Source organism: Cryptomeria japonica, chromosome 5 (assembly GCF_030272615.1).
Source record: "Cryptomeria japonica chromosome 5, Sugi_1.0, whole genome shotgun sequence".
Classification (NCBI taxonomy): domain Eukaryota; kingdom Viridiplantae; phylum Streptophyta; class Pinopsida; order Cupressales; family Cupressaceae; genus Cryptomeria; species Cryptomeria japonica.
In genome coordinates this window covers 459770899-459795107 of record NC_081409.1, presented here as the reverse complement: position 1 = coordinate 459795107, position 24209 = coordinate 459770899, and the positions used below count along the sequence as shown (strand labels likewise).

Sequence of the window (24209 nt, the reverse complement as noted above, 5' to 3'; positions counted from 1 at the left end):
AAATGTATTTATGCACCTACCAATAAGCCACATACCCAAGTATTGTGAGACACCAGATAACTTTGTTATTATTACCTCATACATGCTATGCATGATGTCTAGTCTTTTAGTTATGATGCCTTGTGGTGTTTCAAGTATTTAGACATGATTTATATTTCATTTATACATTTTTTTGTCGTTTAAAAGTGTTTGGAAAAGTGCTTGGTCGTGATTAGAATGAAAATGGTATCTTTTGGGCATCTTAAAAAGGTAATTCATATCATTTGGGTATGATTTAGCTTTGGGTTTGTCATATATGGAATGGCACCTTCTAGAATTCTCTAGACAGTCATAACTGACATTGTGGATAAGATAAATTTTTTAATTTCATTTCATTTGCATTTGGAATTTGCAAATTTTGATTTGAATTTCATTTGAGTTTAGAATTGATATAGAAGGGAGGGAAAATGTCTTGAAAATATCTGATTTTGGAAATACAATTTACCTTATCATTCAAAATGTGTTTTATGAACTCCTACTTCCCTTCTAAGAAATGGGCACATGTCAACAATCTATTGGATGAAGCTTTGTAAACTAGAGTCAAGTTATTTAGCCAAAAGGAAGGGTTAAGAAAAGGGGTTGCCTCTTTGTGGATTCATTATTACATATTGAGAGTTGACCTGAATTTGAGGACGGGATGTGAAGCAAACCAAGATGATTTTGGTTTTGGATTTGTGAAAGATTTGAAAACTTGGAAGGGCTCTTAGATTTTTGAGAAAGCTTGGATAGAGAGTATAGATCATCTTACTCAAACTCCCTGAATCTCAGAGCTTGGCAAATGGTTGGATCTTAATTTATTTATGCTCTTTCTTATTGTTAAATTTACTTTTTTATTAAAATCGTACACTTCTTCTTCCTGGAGTGTGTGTACAAGTGATAAATAATTCTAATTCATTTGTCTCATTTTGTTGAAAATGAATGTGATGGCATCCATTAATGAAGCCTCAAGATTTTGAGCTATTTTCGCCCTCTGTAAATATTTTTGAAAAGAATGACGAGTATCTATTATGGGTTTAACTTGATCGAGAAGGGCTCATTTGTAAATAGGAGTAAAAACAGTGTGATGTTAAGAAACATGATATTGTCGACATGTTCCTATAAATACAGCTTTGAGAGGGTAGAGTTTTATAAAATATTAAAACGTGATTGTTTCCTTCAAATATCATTGCCATTGCCAAACTGTTTGTTTAACAAGTGTTGGTACCCCTAAAAAACTTTGCTTATACTTAGTTCTTTGTAGTTATGTTGTCAATGTTAACTAAGTTTCCCCCTTGTCAAGTTGCAAAATATTTCTCGGTATAGTTTATCAACCAACATCCTTACAAATTGTTCAAGGTTACACTTTGCACGGTAGAAAATGAAGAAATTCCTGACTATTTGCTCCAGCATTCAAAAGAAAAGAAGGAATGGTCAAAGGCTTTGAAACTAATACCTGATCAGCTAAATAACTAAGAAAACTCCATTCAAGTGATACATCAGCTTAAGGCAAATCAAATACCATAAAACGCATGTTGCCTTCAAATATCATTGCCATTGCTAAACTGTTTGTTTAAGGACTTTGGTACCCCAATAAACTTTGCCTACAGTTAGTTCTTTCTAGTGATGTTGTCAACGTTAACTAAGCTTCTCTCTTGTCAAGTTGCAAAATATTTCTGTCTTGGTCTAGTTAATCAACCAAATCAAGTGTTCAAGGTTACACTATGCACAGTAGAAAATGAAGAAATTCTTTATTATTTACTAAAGCATTGGAAAGAAAAGAAGGAATGTTCAAATACTTCAAAACTAATAACCATGGTTACCAGGAGACCCATCTCCTACCACCTAAGACACATCTCGGAGATGAGGACGCGTCTCTAGTACTAGAGACATCCCTGGAAACTTCCCGACGCATAGGGTGCTTTTGGCTGTCATCTCCGAAGTCTCACAGCCAAAAATCGACGTCTCCTGCTAGAAAACTTAGGGTAAAACATGGTAAAAGGCAAAAAAGGAAGGCAAATAAATAAAATAAACCCACATCAAAGCAAATGCGTAGGGAAATAACTAATAAGGAAGCCCCATCACAGGAAGACAAAAATCTATGCAAACTTATGGTGATCAGATCTACTGACAATGTAGACTTTTTGAAAGGGAGATAAACTATGATTGATTTCCTGTCATTGTAATGGTCTACAGAGAAATTGCCTTTACTATTTAGCCAACAATATTGAGTGTGCTCAACACCTATATTACCTTACTTTCACTAAATCATTTAGACTGGCTATGGTATCAACAATATAAGCATTTTTAATTTCAATTTTTGTTCAATTTTAAAGTTAATGTTAAACGTTACCATCGTTCTCGTTTTCAAAGTTCTATGTCATAATATTTTTTGGAAATTATTAAATTATATTAAAAAATTGGCATCTCCAAGTACCCCATACTAGTACTAGTACCAGTCTCGAGTGTCACCAAGTACCCCCAGTGTAATGTCCCCTTATGGGTTTAGGGATGCTTTAGCCATAATTAATCAATTTCGAGATACTTATGACTCAGACTGAATATATTAGGAGACAACTCCACCTTAACATGCATCAAATCAATGATATTTCGCAAATCAATCAATTAAATATTCATAAATAAGTTATTCGTCCATCAAACATCCCTAGTTCTTAATGTAAGTATCAAACCAATTGTAATGTCCCCTATCAGGAACATCTCCTTCCCCACTTCTTAAATACAGATAGTAATAACATGATTTAGACTATAAGTACACTAACTTCTCATGTATTATAAATATATATGAAATTAAGTATGACTGTCATACATATTGCAGTTTATAACAATATTGTTACTAGATTCTGGATATCAACTTTATCAAGCTTCATATACTAAGCATACATATTAAGCACATCTCCATGCATACCACCTAGAACACAAATGTTACTGCCTATAACTTGATAACAATTCTGATCTGATCTGATCAATGGTGATGTCACTAGATGCTTTTGATTCCTTCCTTTATATCTCTCAATTTGAGGGAAAGGTCACACCTCTTCATCATGTATGCCCTTTGGCAAGAGACATACCCTTTCACCATTAGCACCTTTTGAAAGAGTGCATCTCTTCATTATTTCTACCCTTTGAAAGGGACACAGCCTTTCATAATCAAATCTGCACTTAATATTTAAATCAGATCTGCACTTCTCATTCCCAAATTATCCCCCCCTCTCAAATGAGGTTTTTTTCTCCCTTTTATATCTCATTGTTGAGGGAGTCACGAATCTTCCTTTCATGTCTATTGACTTTTCATTAACTTAATTAATTTTTAATTAATCATATTTAATTATATTATTTTATATTTTAATTTAATGTTTTAATTTTATTATTAAATTCTATTTCAAAGTAGGGACATTACACAGACATTATACTTTAGTACATGCAATGTCTAATATGGTAATATCGCTTAAAGAGATATGGTTGCTATTTCAGACGGAGAATTATAATCTTGCAGCATTCTAATGTTATACTGATAAGGCTACAGTGCAAAGAACGATCTCATAATGGCTGCCTTTGAAATCATACCCGATGCACTCATTCAAATTTGCATCTTACTACTTTTCATACCAACTGCATAAGATAATCTTCTTCTTCGTATGATCTTCTTGTGATGATTATATTCCTCCTCTCGGTTCTTCAAACTGTGATAGGAAACAGTATATAAAACTATCCAATATATTATATCCCTGAAAGAGATACCAATTTCCCCATTAAATATCCTTGGGTATCGAAAGGTTGTATCTTATCAGGAGTAGAAGTATCCTTTGTCAAGGATTAATTAATATTTCTTAATATCGTACCTCTTCATGACTACTCATTTAGTCTTCCATTATGGCTGTTGTCTAATTGATCCCTGTTATCAACTTATCCTTAACGGTGTTTCTTATAATCGTAGTCTTATAACTAGTGATGTTCGATGTTAATCTGAATCTATTTATGTTCTCAAACCGCACCTCCTTAGCCACGTAAGATTGGTAGAATCATTGACATTATCGATTAGCCATCTCTAACCATCTGCCATATCATATCTTTGAATCGTAACCTACTAATCTTCATCCATCACTATGTATGATCGATACCTAAGAGATCTTCATGAGTTTCTGTATTAATTATAGTGATTGCTGTTGATAAAACGTTATCTAATAACTTCTTTAATTATCTCCAAGGACTGCTACCAGATAATCATCGATTGCTATCAGTGTGATTATTATATATGACATCGAACTCTTTCATGATCATTTGTAAACAGTAATTACTTGATTAATATAATCAAGTATTTGATTAACTAGACAATGGGTTTGATAAAGTCCTTAATCAGTATTCTTTTGATGTCTCCCTTCAATTGGTGCTAAGTGATGACTAGTTTTGATTATATTACTGAATATCACTGTCTTTTGTGAGGGGACAACTCTGACACCAGCAGTTTACTTATATTTAGTTTAATAATTAACTTTATTTATTGATTAGGATGATTGCTATTCTATTTTATATTATTTTTATTGAATAGTTTTTCTGAATTTAATTTATTATTATATTTGTTTTCTAATTACTTTGTTATTTTGTCAATAATATAACATTGCAAAATTTATAATATTATTTGATAAATATGAAATTAATATTAATATTTAATAAATATAAATTATATATTATATCTTTATATATAAATATTAATTAAATAATAATATTTAATAAATTTCAAATAATTATTATACTAATAAAAAATAATTATTTCAATTAGGCTTTATATATATAATGTTCAGAGAGGGGACATGACACCCAGCTCCTAGTAACCTTGCTAACAATTGATCAGTAAAATAACTAAGTAAACTCCATTAAGATTAAGAAAAATCAAATACAAGAGGGTGATGAGGTTCACTTGTGGCTAGACACTCAATTGGCAAAGTCAATCCAAAATGGTGTCAAGGAGGAATTTGGTAATCAAGTGAAGGATTTGCACTCCCCTACAATTAGAGTGAGAAAAAGTCGTCCACACTTCCTCAAACAAATTTTTGGGATAGAAATAGCTGAATCTCTAAATTTTATCATCAAACTAACAATAATTGAGCTCCTTATCTATTAACAATGTGCAACCCTACTTGTCACTTTCTAGCAGCCAGTATACTCAAGGGCTGTGTTAAAGTTTGTAATTGTCACCTCATCCTTTGCAGAATATGTACAAGAATCACCCAAAGGGCAATGGCATGTGCATTATAAACATGTGGAAACATCACCACAGAGATGATTTCCCTCTACGTTTGAGAGGGGAAGCTCCATCATATGATGAGGAAAATTGTTATTTTGTGTATTACCAGAAAGAGAAAAAAGAACAAGAAAAGCAAGAGGATGAAAGTGATGCAGTAGAATCCTTGGGCAAAATAACAATCATGCATCACCCAAATTTTCGGTACTTTATAGGCATAGCTATCTGCTGAACTCAAATAAATATTCATATCATATTACATTTCAAGCTAAAACCTTGTTCATTCCTTCAATCATGATCCATGTTTCAAATCTTGACATAGTCATCCATGTTATTTTAGTCATTTCTAGCCAATATCTTTACAGGGGCAACGAAAAGAGCTTTCTTACGCATCTAGTGAGCTAAAGATCAAAGCTTGGAAAAAGCAGAACGAGCAAAAGTCCATCAAGTCATAGAAATGTTGCTCAATAGATGACCATGCCCTTGATAGTGAGAGGACGTGAAAATTGTCAAGTGAAAAGTTGCAGGCCCATATAAGGGAGCATACCACATAAAAGGATGACAAAATTTTCATAAAGTAAAAGCGCAGGAGTGTAACATTGCACTCTAAATAATTGATGAGTAGACTTTTCAAGAATAAAAGTTGTAAATACCATATATAGGCACACACATGGTAGGAAATAAACAGGAAATCTGAAAAGTTTGCATAGTGAGGCGCACACACCAAAGGGAGTTGACAAATTTTCAAGTTTTCAAAATGTTCGCCTATATACTGTGGCACACATCATTTTGAATGCAAACATAGTTTTCAAAATGATAAATATGCAATGGTAGTGATCAGGCACATGCCATTGTTAAGAAGAGAAGATTTTGAGTTTTCAAAAGGTAAATAGAGGAGTGATCCAGAGGGAAGAAGTTTTCAAACTCAAAAATCTGCACCACTATATGTATAAGTGTGATTCACCAAACACAAGCAGGTTTATAGTTTGCAAAAGAGGTATCAAAATCATGTACAAGAATTTTGATCGAGTGATTAGGGTTTGATAAGACATTTCCCAAATGTATTCCTGATTGTTCAAGCATTAGCATGGCATGTCAACTGTAATTTTGTGACAGTTTCTGCGATAAATTTTCACAGCAGTTTTCCACCACTTCCAAACACAAAAATATTAATCCATTCAACACCTATAACAGGGTTTTAAAACATCAAGGTTTGTGAGTTTGCAGAGGACAAAGAACAGTGATTTCATTCTCTTAAAAAAGCATTTTTCAAGTCATGACAGCAGTTTGAAAGTCTTCATGATGTCTCTGATTTCAGACAGATGTCAGCAAGATTGGGTCAGTTCCAGGGAACAGACTTTTAGTATAAAGGTACACTTTTGTGACACAATACCGAAGGTTCCTTGCATATTTTGATGGGAACTATCAATGGTATGATCTTTTGGTCTCGTAACAGCAATCAACACAAATAAACTAAGTTGCCGATTCGGGTTCGAGAACCTGGTTCGCCAGTACGGCAAAATTTTGAAAAGGGGTTTGGGTTCATTCGTACAAAATCAATGTAAATATTAATTAATTAATTAATTTTCTATATATACCAGCTTGAACCGCCACCCTGCAGAATAGCAAGCACGAACCACTCTACCGGCCCGAACCGCAGGAGCAGCACAAACCACTCTAACACCAGCTCCAACAACAGCGCGCCACTGGACGATAATCCCTACTAGTAGCAGTCGGAGAGAACTGCCACAGGACAGGAGTAATCCCCCCTTCACGAATAGTAGGGGCTTAAAACTGAAATGCCGTAGCAGGTGGTGGACAATCGCTGGCAGCCATCAATAGAATAAGCTTAGGGATACATCTTAGTAACATATAATCTATTGACCCAACCATGTTGCCAAGCGCAATCGAGGCTCCATCGACGAATGAGTGTGCATTCATAGGGCATATATATATATTATATATATACAGGACAGGAGTAACCCCCTTCGCGAATAGTAGGGGCTTAAAACTGAAATGCCGTAGCAGGTGGTGGAGAATCACTGGCAGCCATCAATAGAATAAGCTTAGGGATCCATCTTAGTAACATATAATCTGTTGATCCAACTGTGTTGCCAAGCGCAACCTAGGCTCCATCGACGAATGAGTGTGCATTCATAGGGCATAATATAAACAAGAAAACATAGTATATACATACAATCTTCTCCTATGAAATGAAAACATGGAAAAGTGAATTCAGAAATATAGTCATATTAATTGGTATTATCTTGTAAGTTATGCCTTTTTATATTTGAAATTTTATATATATTTTCAAATTTTAGATTACTTAGCATTTGATATACTCTTGTATATTGAACACAATTGCTTAGACCTTCCCATATGTGAAATATTGTGCGTTTTTGTACATTTCAGATTGTTCAGCCTTTGATATAGTCCCTATGTATGTCCACCAAACTACCAAACGTTCAAGCCCTTTGAATTTCTGAATTTTCTGCATGTTTGTAAATTTCAGATTGCTCAACCTTTGATATAGTCCCTATGTGCGTCCAACACACTGCCAAACATTCAAGCCCTTTGAATCTTTGAAATTTCTGCCTGGTTCCAAAATTTTAGATTTCTGCTTAGCAGTTTGTGTCCTTTTGCTACAGCCAAGATACCCTTCCACATGGTTATTTTAATTTATCAAATTTTATATTACTAATATTATCATTCCTCATTGCAAATAGGGAATGGCTTTACAAAAAACGCCTATTTTTACTAATATTTTCACATTTTTACATCAACACCTATTTAGCTTGAACACTTTCGAGGAGAGAATACAGAAACTTTTCCCAAAGAGAGAGTGGCTTTACAAAAAACGCAGGTGCTTTGACTGTTTTAACTTGTAATATTAAAAACATCATCTTCAAATTTTTCAATGAAGGGAGCAGTTTTGATTGGTAAATATGAGAATTCATACATATCAAATGAGAACAAGACACTTAAATTTTTTGCGATGTTAATGGATATCTATAAGATTTTTTTCTTATATAATGCAATGGCTAACCATATTTTGGGGATCTGCACCAGGCCTTGCAAACACATAGCTTGTGCACTCCCAGACCCAAGTAACCTTAAGGTTTATTAAAATGGCAAAGGAAAATTTTGCAGTATTAGCAATGAGTGTATGTGTGTACATATAAAATAGTTGAGGCAGCAGTGGCACCATTGATCATATCCTATAAGCAATTCCAGACTTAGAAGATCAATACTGAAACATAGAATATAGGTGCAATCAATGGAAAGATAAAGCTCACCCCAAACTGAAAAAAGAAGGCTTTCCGCCACATAACAAGAGTCTCCCCATTCTCCATATGAACTGCAGATCCAGGGTTACAAGAAGCTTGTCCTGCATGCTGCAAAAATTTAACCAGTGTTGATATTATCTTTTAAAATCATAAAAAGTTGTATACAGCCTGTGACTACATAGATATTTGCATATAGACTTTCCTAGGAGACAATCACATCTCCATATATCACTTTCAGAAAAAATTTATTACCTCACTAAATTTAGCTACAGACATATGATGGTTGTGGCAAGAACAGAGCACTCCTAGGCGTCCTGTATCACTGAGAACAAGCTCTCCACCTTTCAAATGTGGATGTGATCCCAAAAAGGTCAGTATACATGAGAGATCATTATTTATATTTTACTGCAAAGGAAACATCACACAATCCAATTCAAATTCTTTGATATGAAAACCTGAAACTGGCATTAACTTTTCATTTATGTAGTTGCCAAGATTGATTTAGCACAAGACAATATTCTAGGCACAAATGTAGGTATACGATATTTCTTCTGAAGGAAACCTATTAATTGAACAGAAAAATAAAAGACTTACTCATCATGCCATTTGTACCAACACAAAACACACGTGGCCTAGCTTTCATCACTGACAGAGATTGTTCAACTTCATTGTATCGTGTTCCTGTCAATGTCTTTGGCAAGCGTGTACTTTGAATGCTATGTAGTTGTTGCTGTCGAAGGTTTGCTGCCTCTGTTAGCCACTGTGGAACAGATGTGTGTAACTCGGCCTCACTATCATTAACAGTTGAACGAATTCCCTGCTTTAAAATGTCAGACACATGTGAACGGACGTTGACTGGATCAAAATTATCAGGAAATGTTGTCACTCGATTATAACCAGTGGGCAGCGATTCTCTTGATGTGCCAATATGAGACAATTCTAGCCCATTTCCAAATCCTCCATTTCCACTGATTTGACTGACAGAGGAAACATCTGCAGCAGCCAATGGAGGCCAAGATCCATTCTCTAATGCATTGATCTGATAGAATGGTGAATTGCCTGCCAGAACAGCAGAACGTATACTTGAAGACTGTTGATATTCAGAACGGAATGGTTGAGATGGCCCAGACAAAAGAGCAAGGAATGAATTACCAAGTTCAGGCCTTGCCATTTTAGTACTGCAACCTGAATATCCATAGCTAGCCGAGTTTGGTGCCACAGGTTCTTGTCTAATTGTACGTTCAATAACACACACCTCTTGTGCAACATAAGGATGTGAAAATTGTCCAAAATTCATTTCCATCTGCAGAAAACAAAAGATGTTATGCAACCCACCATGAATTCAATAAAACAGATAAGATTAATGCCAAATATTTATACACAACCTGACTAAGGAGTAAATCTCGATCCATCTTCACAATAAAGGGAAAACTTCTAATAGAAAATTGACACAACATACGTTCTGATCAGACTGAAAGAAAAAGGGAAATAAGTAGTATATCTGCTTCAAAATCCAACAAAGAAGGGTATAAATATAAATGGCATAGGTTTGCTCATCAGTTCAAAATCTATGAATATTTGAGTTATCAATGGAAAATTATGTAGTCTGCACAAAACATTAAAATTAAAAAACATAAGCATAAAAGGAATTAAACAGTCAACTTTTACACTCTATTTTCACTTGAATTAAGAAATAAGAAACAACAATGCATTTTCTTGAATAGAAACAGAAAAGATACTTTTATTCGAGGAAGTGTAAACAGTACTTTCCAACAAACGGTACTTTCCAATATCTGTATGAAACAAAGTAGAGATATACCCTAGAAGATTGTAAGTCAACTAATCAAATATATATCCTCACTAGAAATGGTTTTTATTCACAGTTCTGAAATCTAAGCTCACTCTAACATTTTTGCGAAAACTCGCATTAAGAGCTAAACATTATGGCAAAAGTAACTCATCCATATAATTTACTGATTCAGGCCCAGAGGAATTGCTGATTGTTTGTTGTTGAAGTGATCCAATTCAAGTTCACAATCAAATTTAGTGTTGAATTCGAAAGCTTGGTGCAATGAAGGCTGACAAATTTGTAACATGTTTGTGAAGCAACAAACTATAAAGCTAAATGCATTTCACAAGAGGCCTCTTGGTACAACAAAATCTTGCAAGTGAAAAAAGCACATGATTATTCTGGTAAGAGAAGATAAGAATAAAGAATTACCTGTTGTAGAAAGGATGAGAAAAAAGCGTAGCTAATTTTCAAAAAAATGGGAGGAAAATATAGCCACACAAAATATAAAGATTGTCTTAAAAGGATAAAGTAAATAAAGCCATGAAAAGCCCAAATATTCCTTTATAAAAATAGAGTTATTTTTGAAGCAAATCTATCTCTACTTCTAGTAATGTATGTAAATCTGTATAGGAAAACTTATTGCAATAGGAGTCATTACTTGATGCATTTAATACATTGCCAATTACTTTGTCTTCACAGTTGAGAGTGGCTTGCTTGAGAAGTTTAATTTTCTCTATACCAGAGGAAGTAGAGCAAAAATTTGTTGTTTTTAGAATTAAAACGTCATTTATTTATCGGCCGTCCAACTATGAGAATTCTTTCCATAAATTCACAAAGTTAACAGAAATGGAGGTGCCTCACCCTTTCCTCAAAAAAATACCATGTTCATTTGAGCTGTAGATGGTTTATGCACTTTCTCTTTCAAAGATTTCAGCAGCAATCCCATCTTCTTAGCAAGTTGTGCCAACTTATGCATTAAAATATTAAGCTTAGTCTTCTTCACATAGTGCACAATGTTGTAACTTAGTAAATAATTTGTTGTCAGTGGCCAAAGCTGCTTTTTGGAAGAATTAGTAGATTTTTTATCAACACACTTGCTAATCTCTCAAAAGGCTATCATCATCATCAATAGCCCCTGAATTATATGGTCAAGACAACCTACTGAAGCTTTCTTGGCATAATAAGCTAAAAATTATTGATCGTGACAAAATCCCAATCAGCATCATCTAGGAATGGTCCAATCAACATAGGAACATCAAACAACCTCAAAATTATTGATCATGACACATCTCAGAGACTCAAACTTTGTTTTTAGTGGTTTATAGGGTTCAATCTTTGGAGTGTTCACAAATCTTGAAATGCACCTAACAACAAAATAAAGATCAAGTCTTGTGGCTGTAAGATATGTCAAGGCTAACTTTGGAACCAAAAGACTTGTCAGTCTTTTTGGAATCACTATAAGCTCTTAATTGCATACCAGCCTCCATAGGAATAGAAAACTGGTTACAATCACTCTTATCAAACTTGTCCAACAAATTCATGGGCTGCTACTTCTTTTGAGATGTGAGAACTCCCATCATTAGTTTGTACAAACTTAAGACCTAGGCTATGAAGTAATTTATAAATCTATTATGTCAAAATTAGAGCACAAATCTGATTTTGGATTTTGACTTGTGTTGGTCTTGCTATTTGCAATAACTAAGTCATTTGCATATATAAGAAGAATAACAATATCACCAGAATTGTTGACACATAAATTTAGATCTTCAAAATCGGATATGGTAAGATCATTTTTTAAATGTAAAGTGCTCCTACTGCCTTCTTCATCCTATAAAAAGCCTTCAACAACTTCCATACAAGGTGTCTTTGTATGCACTAAGATAAGGTCTCTAATATATCAACCTTTGAACAAGGATAAGCTAGAAAACTTCTCTTAGCGTGCAGACTTTGGGGACAATGAAGAGGAATATATAGGACAAAAAAGAGGATGGTTAAGCTAGGGGCTATAGAAAAATAAAGATGGCAACTAAGCAAGTAATAAAATATGCAAGATAATAAGTAATATAAATTAAATTATAATAAGCATGCAATATAAACAGATCTCCTTATATAAACCAGGTAGGACAAAGAGACACTGTCAAACTTGTTGGGACATTAACCTTCCCTTGTCTTGAGCACATGTGGAGAAGTGGTTAAAGGTGAAATCAAGATGGATAGAATAAGTTCTAGTAGACTACACTTAGGAAGCCCTAAGACTTGGCATACATTGTTGATGCATTGTCTATTTATGAGCATTCAAGGCCTTCTATTTCAACTTGACTTCCTTTCATGAAGGTTCCTTGGAGATTTTCGAATCCCCAAGGGAAGTTTGCCTATTGCAAATGCAGAATAGAGCAGATCGTATCTTGTTTCTTTTAGAAATGACATTGAAAAGCCTGTAAAAATATGGATCTGATACCTGAATAAATAATTTTATAATTGGTATACATCACCAGCCATGGTTGATGATGTTGCATAGAGTTAATGCTAGGGCATGCAGAATACATAACCAACTATGGGCAGTGATGTCAACCAAATGGAGTTCAATAGCAAATAGGTTCCAAAGGGTTTAAAGGATCCAGTAAGGATAATTGTCTATCATGGGATCATCAAGATGAGACATTAAAGGGTCAATTAAGGTGCAAGAAGTGGACTGAATGTGAATAGAATTGGTACATAATGAAGAAACTATAAAAAAAAGGCAATGGTGTACAACAAATGTCTCAACAAGACACCTCACGCTCATGCGCTCCAATCCAAATATGGGAGATTAATGCACCAACAAGTCTCAACAAAACAAAATGTTAGTAAATGCACTTTAAGGTGAATATATTATTTTCCTTCAACTTAGAACCCTTCTTGTTGATATATGCACAACCCTTCCTCCATGAGACGATTAAGGAATTAGCACACTCTTTGCATCTATCTATTTGATAAAACTTCCAGCATGAAGTAACGGCTACAACCAATAAGATTGTGACCATCTTTGTTGAAGCAAAGGCCTATCCATTGTCAATACCCCCCTCATTTAGGCAAACCTTCTTGCTACCAACCTCACCTTCTACCATGTTTGGAAAACTCAAGCAAACTAACTCAAAATCATAGGAACTCACAAGTCTTGGGCAAGTTTTTGCCCAAAAACTCAACAAGTCCTAGGCTTGGTGCCTAGCATGCATCAGCACAAGCCCGCATCACTCGCACAACACACAACCCCGCACACAACTTCTTGCACCATGCACAATGCTTGGAACCAAATCACAAAACTCTAAAGACATCAAGTGGCTTGTGTACAACCTTTAGCATCATGTGCCATCCACGCAGTACTGAGAATCATGATGCAAAACTTCACAGACAACTCTATTTGAGTCTCATGCCATGTCTACTCCTCCACACATCAACACAAGCAGAGCACATAGTCCAAACCTCAACACAAAACATTGTGCAGCATCACAAAACACACAATCAATCCGGCACATCTTTAAAAGACAATATACCACATGCCACCTATTAGTACATTGCACAACCCAAATTCTGACCATTGGGAGATGAAGCATCACACATGGTAGCTCAACCAGTTCAACTTTCATATTGGCCTTTGTCTTCAAGATCATCTAATCTATAAATAAACATTTATAACATAAAACAAATAGTAGGGCAAAATAAGATTGATAGGAGTAAATTCAAAGCCATACATCTCCCTCAAGAGTATGCCAGGTACATAATGTGAAGAGTTCTTCTATTCTTCTCTTTCTAAGACTTTGTCCACTCATTACTTCCGAACACTTGCAACACATCTAGGTCCCCTCAATTGCCTAGGATTCAGATCACTTGAACCTGCAAGTCCTAAATAGACACCCAGCTACATTAAAAAAGTGTAGAATCAGGTTTTAAAACATAAAAAAAAAAAGCATTTTTCTCTCATTTGGTCTTCAACAAGTGCAAATCAAGCAAAGAGGACTAAATCAAAAGCAATTGGGGGTTGGATTCAACAATTGAATTGACATTGGAAAACATTTGGCAAAGGTATTTATTATTTATTTGTTTTCCTTTTTTTCAAAAATTTCAAACACTAAAGCATTGCTGTTACGCTGCCCAAATTTTCTGTTTTTCAGATTTCCCAGCCATCCTTCTATTACTAGTAATACGAATAAAAAAATCTAATTTCTTTGCTTTCATTTTTTTTTTTCCTTATCAAAGACTCAGAAACCTGCTGAAATTTTTCTTCTTTTTTTTTCTCAACATACACAATCAGAAATGGTAATGGAAGACAAGGAAGAGGAAGACCCTACATGGAAGCATGACACATTGGATGAGGCCAAGGGCACAGTGACACACAAATTGTGTGGGTTAGATTAGAGAGGAGGAATAAATTAGTTAAAATTCCACCTCACACAAATTGCTGACAAAATGTTGTGTCCTCAAATGCCCAAATAAGTGAGGAGAGAAATGAATGCCCTAATTTCCAATTCTCGGGAAAAGAAACCAAAAGAAAGACAACGGAAGCAACAGCAACAATAATAAATTCTACAGCCACTCTTGAATTATCTAAAGATTCTTTTATTGGTCCATGCATTCAGCATTCCTCTATTGAGGAGAGTTCTAGCTGACTACATTATTCACCAGATTTCTTTGTTCCCCACAATTTTCAAAAAGCACTACATTCACTTGAAGGTGCCACTTGAAAAAACAAAAACCACCATGAGGCTAGGATGGCAATGAAAACTTTTGGTAGTTCAATAATATAGTTTAATGTAGTGAACAGCAAGGATTTCAATAGCCCATTGCTAGAAGAAGCCATCAAAAATATACAACTTGTCGTAGGTTATCCAAAAAAAAAGGGCTGCAACATTTTATCAAATGACAGGAACAAGACATTAATAAACTTTTTTGTGAGTTCAAGTGGCACATTAGTGTTCTTAAAGTCCTTGGATGCCCTGCACAAAGTCAAGAACTATAGGGCTTTGTGCAATATGATGGAGGTGGTGATCCACGACATTTGAGTGGAGAATATTGTCCCAATTATCATGGACAACACAACAGCATATGTAGCTGTTGGGGTACTTATTCAGGAGAGGTATCCCACCATTTTTTGGAGTCCTTGTGCTGCTAATTGCTGGGATTTAATACTTGAGTACACTGGAAAGATTGCAAAGATCAAAAGTATGGTTGAAGACACTAAACAAAATACCAAATTTATTTACAACCATACGTGGGTCCTTATTTGATAAGAGAAAACACAAAAGGCAACGAGCTTGTGCACTCAGAGGTGACTCAATTTCCCACCTACTTCCTTGATTTGTAAAGCAATGTAACTTATAGTGTCAAGTTCTTCAGGTTCATGTTGATGAATTAAGTAATGGAATATCAATACTAGTTACACATCACCTTTAAATATTTGTATAATGATGCCCCACATATATTGCTTCCATTATTTTACAATACTAACATTTAGGGTTAGTCTTCATCTTCCCTCCCTCTTTCCTCTTAGGTTACTAGTTACATATCACCTTTAAATATTTGTTAAATGATGCCCCACATATATTGCTTCCATTATTTCACAATATCCCTATCAACTTAATTAACTCTTCCTTTTGTTGATACCTAAGGTCTATGGTTAGTTTTCCTCTTCCCTGTTGTTTGTAACTAGGGCTATATAGGGTTCGGATTGCCTTAAGGCAACATCCGAACCCTTTTAGGTCTAGGCCCTAAAGGGTAACGTGCCCCAAGTCTAGACCCTGCCCTATTCCTCACGCTATCCTAAATACACACGCCATAATAATATTGGCGCCAAAACTTAAAGGAGGCCGACTTACAAATAAGGGTTAAAGGTGCATATAAATAAAAGACATTTCACAAGTCAAATACATTCATTCAATCTCAAGCATTCAACAAATCAGCTCTGCATGAAAAGTGCGAATTTACACTAGGAGGATGTGAACCTGTGCGAACTTGTCTAGACTTATGCGAACTTGTCCAAGAGGAACAAAGGCAATCTTTGGTGCAGACTTGAAGAGCTTAGAAGTGCAGATCTGTCATACAAGAAGGGATCAGATCTGACAAGGAAGATAAGTATTGTACTTGTGATATTAAGGGAGAATATATAATCTGACCTGTGGGTCTTTAATATTGGGTTTTTTCCTCCGTGGAGGTTTTCCCAGGGTATTTGTGTTTGTCTCTTGTTTACTTCCTTCATTTCTGAGTTTACTGAATTATGATTTACTAAAATGTTACAAATCTGATTAACAAACTAGGGCATAATTAAAGGGCATAAATCTGATTACTAATCTAGGGCACAAAATAACATGGTATCAGAGCTAAGGTTATACTAACATTCAGATTTCAGTAAGCTTTTACTTTTGGTTGCTGTTCGTTTTTCAGATTAAGATAATGGCAGGGTTGAAGATAGAGGATAGAGTTGATGGGGCACTCAACTTTGCCTCCTGGAAAGTTTGTACCCTTTGCGGGGAATGACTTACTAAATGTTTGGGAATCAGATTGAAGAATAAGGACATTGACGGGTCCACATCAAAGGTATGAAGGATTCAATCAAATAAGTGTCTTCATTCCCTTGCTCTCAAGAAGGGTTCACTTCTCTTGAGCATTTGCATCAGTGTGCCTTGCTGTTATAACCCTAGTTGGGGTCTTATCTAAAAAGCTAAGGATGTTCTAACTTATTTTCTATCACATCAAGAGTATTATCGAGGGTTTGCATATTTTCTAGGTTTTGTAATTACTTAAATTTCTTTGTGTCAAGTATTTTGGTCTAAACCCTACATTGATATATATTTCATGATTCTTAACCCTTGATGTGATCTGATCCAATATTAATGATGATTGAAGTTTTTTTATTGAATGGTACATTTATTTTGCTACTAGACATGCAACACTCTATTATTGGACCTAGGTGTTGTTGCTAGGCATGAAATGCCAATCTTCCCTTGTCCCATTATTGTTGTTTTGTGTTACTTGATGGCACAAAAAGTACCTATTCCGATTGGCTGTGATCATTCCATCACCCTGGCAAGGTATGTCTCTTATTGCTGGATGATTGGATCTATAGGGCTTCTCTAGACAATGATGCATCATTGTTAATTGGTTATGATGATGCTTTGATGCTCTGTCCTACATAGTAGAGGTTAGTATGTGCTGCAGTAAATTGCATATGTAGGAAGAGTGAAAGATGAATGATTCAATAAGACAGAGGCTTCCTCTTGTGATTAGCATTGAGGTTACTACAGGTTGAGGTAAGCATTTCACTTGTTAGTTTATTCTACTTCCATAAAAGCTGAACATAATTAGGATCTTGTTCAGCTAAGTATGAAGATTTCGTTCCATTTGATATTTATCAATCATATGTATGTGGCCAACTATATATTGTGATTGAGTCACTAAGGTTTATCAATTTCATTTGTTCAGATAACTTGGTTATGTACATCGCTTGCCTAAAACTGACATTTGTTCTTCTGATCAGTATATAAGGTTCCTTTCAGGCATGGCTATCCAGATGTTGACTAGTTTGTACATCAGCCTCTCATTTAACTCTCAGGGTCAAAAGTGAAGGGTAAGGTTGGCCTCTCAGCTTTCAGAGATTCTTGGGCTTGAATAGCTTAAGGATGTTGGAGGATTAACAGCCAATGAAAGAGATAAGCCTTCCTTTATGATTAATTATATTTGATTTTAATTTGATTGTTCTCTTCAAAGTTAATATTTGATTCAAGTTTCAGAGGGAGCTTGAAATAGCTATGAAATCCTATACAAACCTTCAGCTCATCTCCTTACTGAAAAGATGACTAAAGGTACGTCATAGGGACCTTTCACAGAAAGTGAAAATGAGGGAAATGAAAATTTAGTATCTTCAGATTTATATGATGAGTGCTTTCTTTATTGATTCTTATAATTGATTGTCAAATGTTAGGGATTAAGAGGGAGTCCTATAATGATTACTTGGTATGAAAGAATTGACAATCATTTGACAAGCCTAGGGTTTTGTAAAGGTCTAAAGTATTTGAAATGATAATTTTGATTTCATATATGGATGAGTGTACTCTAACTGATGTCAACATCTAAACATTGGATATAAGTTAGAATTATGTCAAGGATCCAATGAAATTATTCTAAGTCAATTATATCTTGAGACTTAAAATGATAGATTGCAAACTTATATGGAAACTAACTTGAAGAAGTTGAGGATGTCTGTAGCTAAATCTGATTTTGCAAATTCATCTGAAGACAGGCTGTTGATTGGCGAGTGCTTCATGAACAAGGCTAAGCATGATTGTTGCTAAGCATGCCCCGAAATACTTTTCAAAGCACAAATGATTGTGAGTTGAAGCTGTAATCACCTTAGAAGATTATCTCAGGTTCTGATTGAACAAGAAATGCTACAGATACGGAAGACAGTTCAAGCATTTCCTTCAACTTGGATACTCTATGACCCATTGGGCCTATAGTGAACAGTCCTCAGTTGCATTGAGTACTGCTGAAGCTAATTCACTGTTGCAAGTGTTGCCTCAAGAGAAGCAGCGTGGCTTCTCAAAATTCTTGTTAAAGTTATTTGATTTATTATCAAATTGTATACAAATATTTGACAATTCAATGTTTTATGGCAAGACAATCCTGTGTTGCAAATGTTCTCACCAAGTCTCTTGAAGCTTGAGATAGACTTGGAGCTGTGAAGAACACCGCCTTGGTTGAAAGGGAGTCTCAACCTCAGTGATACATTGTGTTGTATCAAACCACCCTCTACGTGCAATGTAAGGTGTTATTGTAATCTTCTCAGGGACAAGAGTAATTGTTAACCATCCTCTGCGGGCAATGTAAGATGGTATTGTAATCTTCTCAAGGAGAAGAGTAATTGTTAACCATCCTCTGCGGGCAATGTAAGATGGTAGAAAAGATCCTCTCCACCCTCTGCTGGCAATATAAAGTGGATCCAGTCTATGCTTGTGTGCGAGCTGGAAGATTATATTATGTAGTTCCATTGTATGCATGTGTGCAAGATGGAAGACTACAATATTCTGATTATGTTTATTCCATTCTTTGCTTGTGTGCAAGATGGAGATTATGTTATTCCATTCTTTGCTTGTGTGCAAGATGGGAGATTATGATGTTACATTCTTCTCTGGGAGAAGATTGAGGTAAAAGTATTGCATTCCTCTCTGGGAGAAGATTAAGGAGGATACTTATGTGCAAAATGGAAATAAAGATAGTGTTGCAATCTTCTCTGAGAGAAGATTAAAATTGAAAGTTCTCCTTCATCCTTAGCAGGCAATGAATGACGGATATCATGGAAAGAGTCCACGATGTGCATGAATATACTTATGTATGAATTCATGACTTGCAGGCGTGCATGTTAAAGTTTGGATTCATCCTCTACAGGGAATGCAAGATGGATACTATGGGTTATTATTATGTGATGTTACTACAAGCTACTTATTGTGATCCTCTCTAAGGAGTATTGAAGTTGATAGCTAAGTTCAGAGTACAAATTGAACATTGAATGTATTACTTAGGTTTGGTCACTAATCACGTAACTTGGTTGTAACATTATTTTTCTCCCTAGTTAAGAGGGAGTGTTGATTCAAGACATGATGCAAGAGGCGCCATTCATCTAAAGTACATTAGCACGGATGAACAGATTGCGGACATCCTTACCAAACATTTATCCAGAGTGAAGTTCGAATACTTCTAAGTCAGACTTGGTGTTGTGGAAATCAGAACCCTGATTGAGAGGGAGCTTCAATCTCAGTGACTCTATCTGCAGCACTTTGAATCATCCTTTGGTTGTGTGCAAGAATGATTTATGTCCAATCTATGCTTGTGTGCTAGATGGATAATTGTAATTATGTAAAGACCCACTTGTGTATTACACTTTCTATGCTTGTGTGCTAGATGGAACTCTAAAGGTTCAGATTATGTATTCTCCTCTTCCCTAGTTAAGAGGGAGTGTTGTTTGTAACTAGGGCTATATAGGGTTCGGATTGCCTTAAGGCAACATCCGAACCCTTTTAGGTCTAGGCCCTAAAGGGTAACGTGCCCCAAGTCTAGACCCTGCCCTATTCCTCACGCTATCCTAAATACACACGCCATAATAATATTGGCGCCAAAACTTAAAGGAGGCCGACTTACAAATAAGGGTTAAAGGTGCATATAAATAAAAGACATTTCACAAGTCAAATACATTCATTCAATCTCAAGCATTCAGCAAATCAGCTCTGCATGAAAAGTGCGAATTTACACTAGGAGGATGCGAACCTGTGCGAACTTGTCTAGACTTATGCGAACTTGTCCAAGAGGAACAAAGGCAATCTTTGGTGCAGACTTGAAGAGCTTAGAAGTGCAGATCTGTCATACAAGAAGGGATCAGATCTGACAAGGAAGATAAGTATTGTACTTGTGATATTAAGGGAGAATATATAATCTGACCTGTAGGTCTTTAATGCTGGGTTTTTTCCTCCGTGGAGGTTTTCCCAGGGTATTTGTGTTTGTCTCTTGTTTCCTGAAGCACACTACAAACCCTATCAACCACCACAAGAAAGACAACCTGTTCACCATAGCCTCTCTGAATTTATCAATAATCCATGTTAGCTGATGGTAATGATTTGAGGGTTTCCACAAGTTCTCACACCACTAATCTTAGAATCACGCATTATTGCTTCGTTGCAGATCCACATAGGTAGTAATTTTGCTTTGTTTGACACTGACCTGCTAATTTTATAGAAACAACTTTCTGATTTGTGTTCCTGTCTAGGACAATTAGGACAAGCATCTCTATACCATATTCTATCATTTGACACGTTTTATAGTTATAATATCCAAGGATAACTATGCCAATTACCTCTACTTAACCAACTGTTACTCTCCCAAGTGTATCAATCATAATGTCTTGCAAATTTGATGCAAGTAAGGTTTCATCTTTTCTTTAGCTCTTGGCCTTTCTATTTTTTATTGCCATATCACATACAAATTCCAAGTTTCACAATGTCAATTATTTTATAATTAATAAACATCTGCCCATAATTCTATCACTTCCTAATCTTTGCTTGCTAATTCTTTATGAAAATTTTCACAGGTTCTATCCTGCCCCACTTGAGGCATAGGGTATGTACATCTTTTGATCTAAGAACAACAACTTGTGCAGGTTGATCCTATATGCTGAATGCTACCCCACAGTCTAAGCGTGGTTAGGTACAAATTGCGCTAGTCATCATGGACTTAAAAAGGACATTTCTTGTCCATTCTCCATTGGTTAAATTTTCTTTCTTTGATGTAATACTATTGTATCTAGGATGGAGAGTATTTTGTTGCACTTCTACAACCTATACCTTTAGATCATCTGGTTCAAACTGTGAATTTTTCGCAAGTATTTATTGTTTATAGTTTGTTTTTTTAACCTTCTGGATCATGCCCCATTCCAATTGCATAGCCTGCTGTCTTCTGGTTTTAAATGGGGTTCCATAGTATTCTTCTGAAAACATCAATAAAATCACCTTTATTGAAAGCAACGACAGGTTTTCACAGACACAACAAACTATAAGTTGTTGTGTACGAATTCTGCTGAAGTGGATTGCCGTCATAGAAAGGCATAGAGATAATTTTAATTACCTACATGATTACAGCTGTTTCAACCACCCAAAGGGAGCTGATTTTGACAATTAATTTTGTTCATGTGAACTGCGTTTCTTCTTATATTGGTTTTAATCGGTGATTTCCCAGGTTTCTTTATTCAAGACTCTCCATTTAGTTGCAGCATGAAATCTGCTTTTAAGGTTCTCGTGAGCTGAGTGTTCTGTGATAAAATGTTTCTACGTTCCAACTCCTCCTGGGTGCAAAATACAAGTATTATCTCTTCCTATTCTTTCTTCGGAATCATCCATCTACCTGACTCACACCAGAGTGTATAAGAGCTGTTCCTTATTTGAGCTATGAGTATCTTCTCCTTCCCTACGATTTCAGCCTTAATTCTGAGTTTTTCTTTCACATATTTTTTGTCTTTCCCAATGTTTGGGCATTCTATTAGCATAATACCCCGCCTGCTCATCCATTTGCTTTCTTCTTTTATCCACGTACGCTTACTGCTGTATTATTCTTATTCCATATAAAGTGAGAAATATTGAGAACGTCCACAAGACTAAGACAATCAATGCTACCGACGACAGTCTTGCAATAAGCCAAGAATTATACAAGAACAGCAGGAGTAAATAGAAGTCACTGTGGCTTCTTTCTGGTGGTTGAAAAAATGCTTAAGAATAAATCAAGTGAACCATTTTGCTTGGCAGAGTGCTCACAAAGAGTCCGACACATCAATCGCACCCATTTAACATAACTAGAATTGAAATAGTTCTAAACAAGTGAAAACCCCATGATCAAGCAACCATTTTGAAGCAACAGATTTGCAAAAGCGAACATACCTGGTTACGAGATCCTCCAGGCAAAGGAAAATGCTGTGAAGAAGAGCGAGACGAGCTGCAAGCTCTGAGCTGCCATGAATCATCCATTACTCTTCTGTAGCTAAGCACGGGCCAAAATGGGCCTAACGTAAACCCTGGTCCAGAATGAGCTCCACACAGTGATAATGACAATGGCAATGCCAGAGGCCATGGACACTGCAAACGATGGTCATATTCTTTGCAATCCAAGGGCGATGACGATGGCGATGGCGATGGCGATGAGCTAGCCCGCGAGCCAGCAAACCATCAAAGAGAGGAGTGGATTACGCCCAAACCCCAGCCATTCATCCCCAATGCTTACAGAAAATAGAGAACACCCCAACACTCCGCGCTCGTGTGAACGTGTACTTTTCTATACCTTTACGTCCAAGCGACACGTGTTGCCTGGTCAAAAGCTCCATCCTCTCTTACAAGTCTAAACCTGAAATCCTGACCGTCAGATCCCGCCATACGGACTTTCTTTAGAACCGTCCGATGATCTGGAATCGAATGGCTCAGAAATAGCAGCTCAGAAGCAGGGGACAGGATCTCAGTCGTCCAATCTTGTAACGTGGAAGAAGCTTATAGGTCGTTCCAGGTTGACCAGAGGCAAAATTAGTTGAGGACGAGTTGACCTATACTCCCTGATCATTGCTTTACTAGGGTAATAATTACTTAAATTTAATTATAATTTCGCATTGTCTAGGGAATAGGAGATGCTGGTCCTCATTGCCCACAACCAATGGCCTAGAGCCAATTTAGGGTCACTTCCATGAGCTTTCTCCCTTACGAATTCAAATTTTTTGTGGTTTTAGATTAATTTAGTTTAATTTTATTATTTATTGTCTATATGTATGTTGAATATTTGAAATTATGTGTGTTTATAAGTTGTTTAAAAGAATATTATTGTTAAATTATTTTTTGTGTATTCAAATGCTATTAATCACTAAATAATTATATTATATATTTGTCTTGGTATCACTGACATAATTGTATTACTTCTTACGTCAAAGATATCAAAAAATTAGCTCTAATGCACTTAATAAAATATTCAAGCATTCAATATGTTTCATCTATTACATCAAATTTAAGTAATTGTTACATCATTGTTAATTACTTGAACATATATTGCATGTGTTGCTTGGAATGTCCTCCAATTTATAAAAAAATCATTGAATTGATTAACAAGGCCTAACTAGAATTGAGGAAGTCTAAGGGATTCCCTATTGCCACAAAGGATTCCAACAATACTTCTTAGCACCATCAAGTCTTTCATTTGCAAATACAAACGTAGGTGAACCATTTTCTATGGGTATTTGAGCCCTAATTTATCAAAGGTTGTTATTGTAGGTCTCATGTTGAAATTGTGCACAATCTCAAGGTCACAA

General features: G+C 35.6%; 1 protein-coding gene across 7 annotated transcripts in view; it reads right to left on the bottom strand.

Moving 5' to 3' along the window:
- Positions 1-23180, bottom strand: part of LOC131060909 (uncharacterized) — a 191911-nt gene extending 168731 nt beyond the window's left edge. For 2 of the 7 annotated variants that reach the window (XR_009110462.2, XR_009372627.1), the window contains exons 1-4: positions 22804-23180; positions 9157-9865; positions 8815-8903; positions 8572-8670 (exon numbers count right to left, since the gene is read on the bottom strand). Coding sequence is in view for 5 of the 7 variants with exons in the window: in XM_057994354.2 (XP_057850337.2) it covers positions 8572-8670; positions 8815-8903; positions 9157-9865; positions 22804-22890 (984 nt within the window). In the remaining 2 variants the exon portion in view is untranslated. The remainder of the gene's footprint in view (positions 1-8571; positions 8671-8814; positions 8904-9156; positions 9866-22803) is intronic. The other 5 variants (XM_057994368.2, XM_057994379.2, XM_057994359.2 and 2 more) reach the window with 4 other exon arrangements.
- Between the last annotated feature and the right edge of the window lie 1029 nt (positions 23181-24209).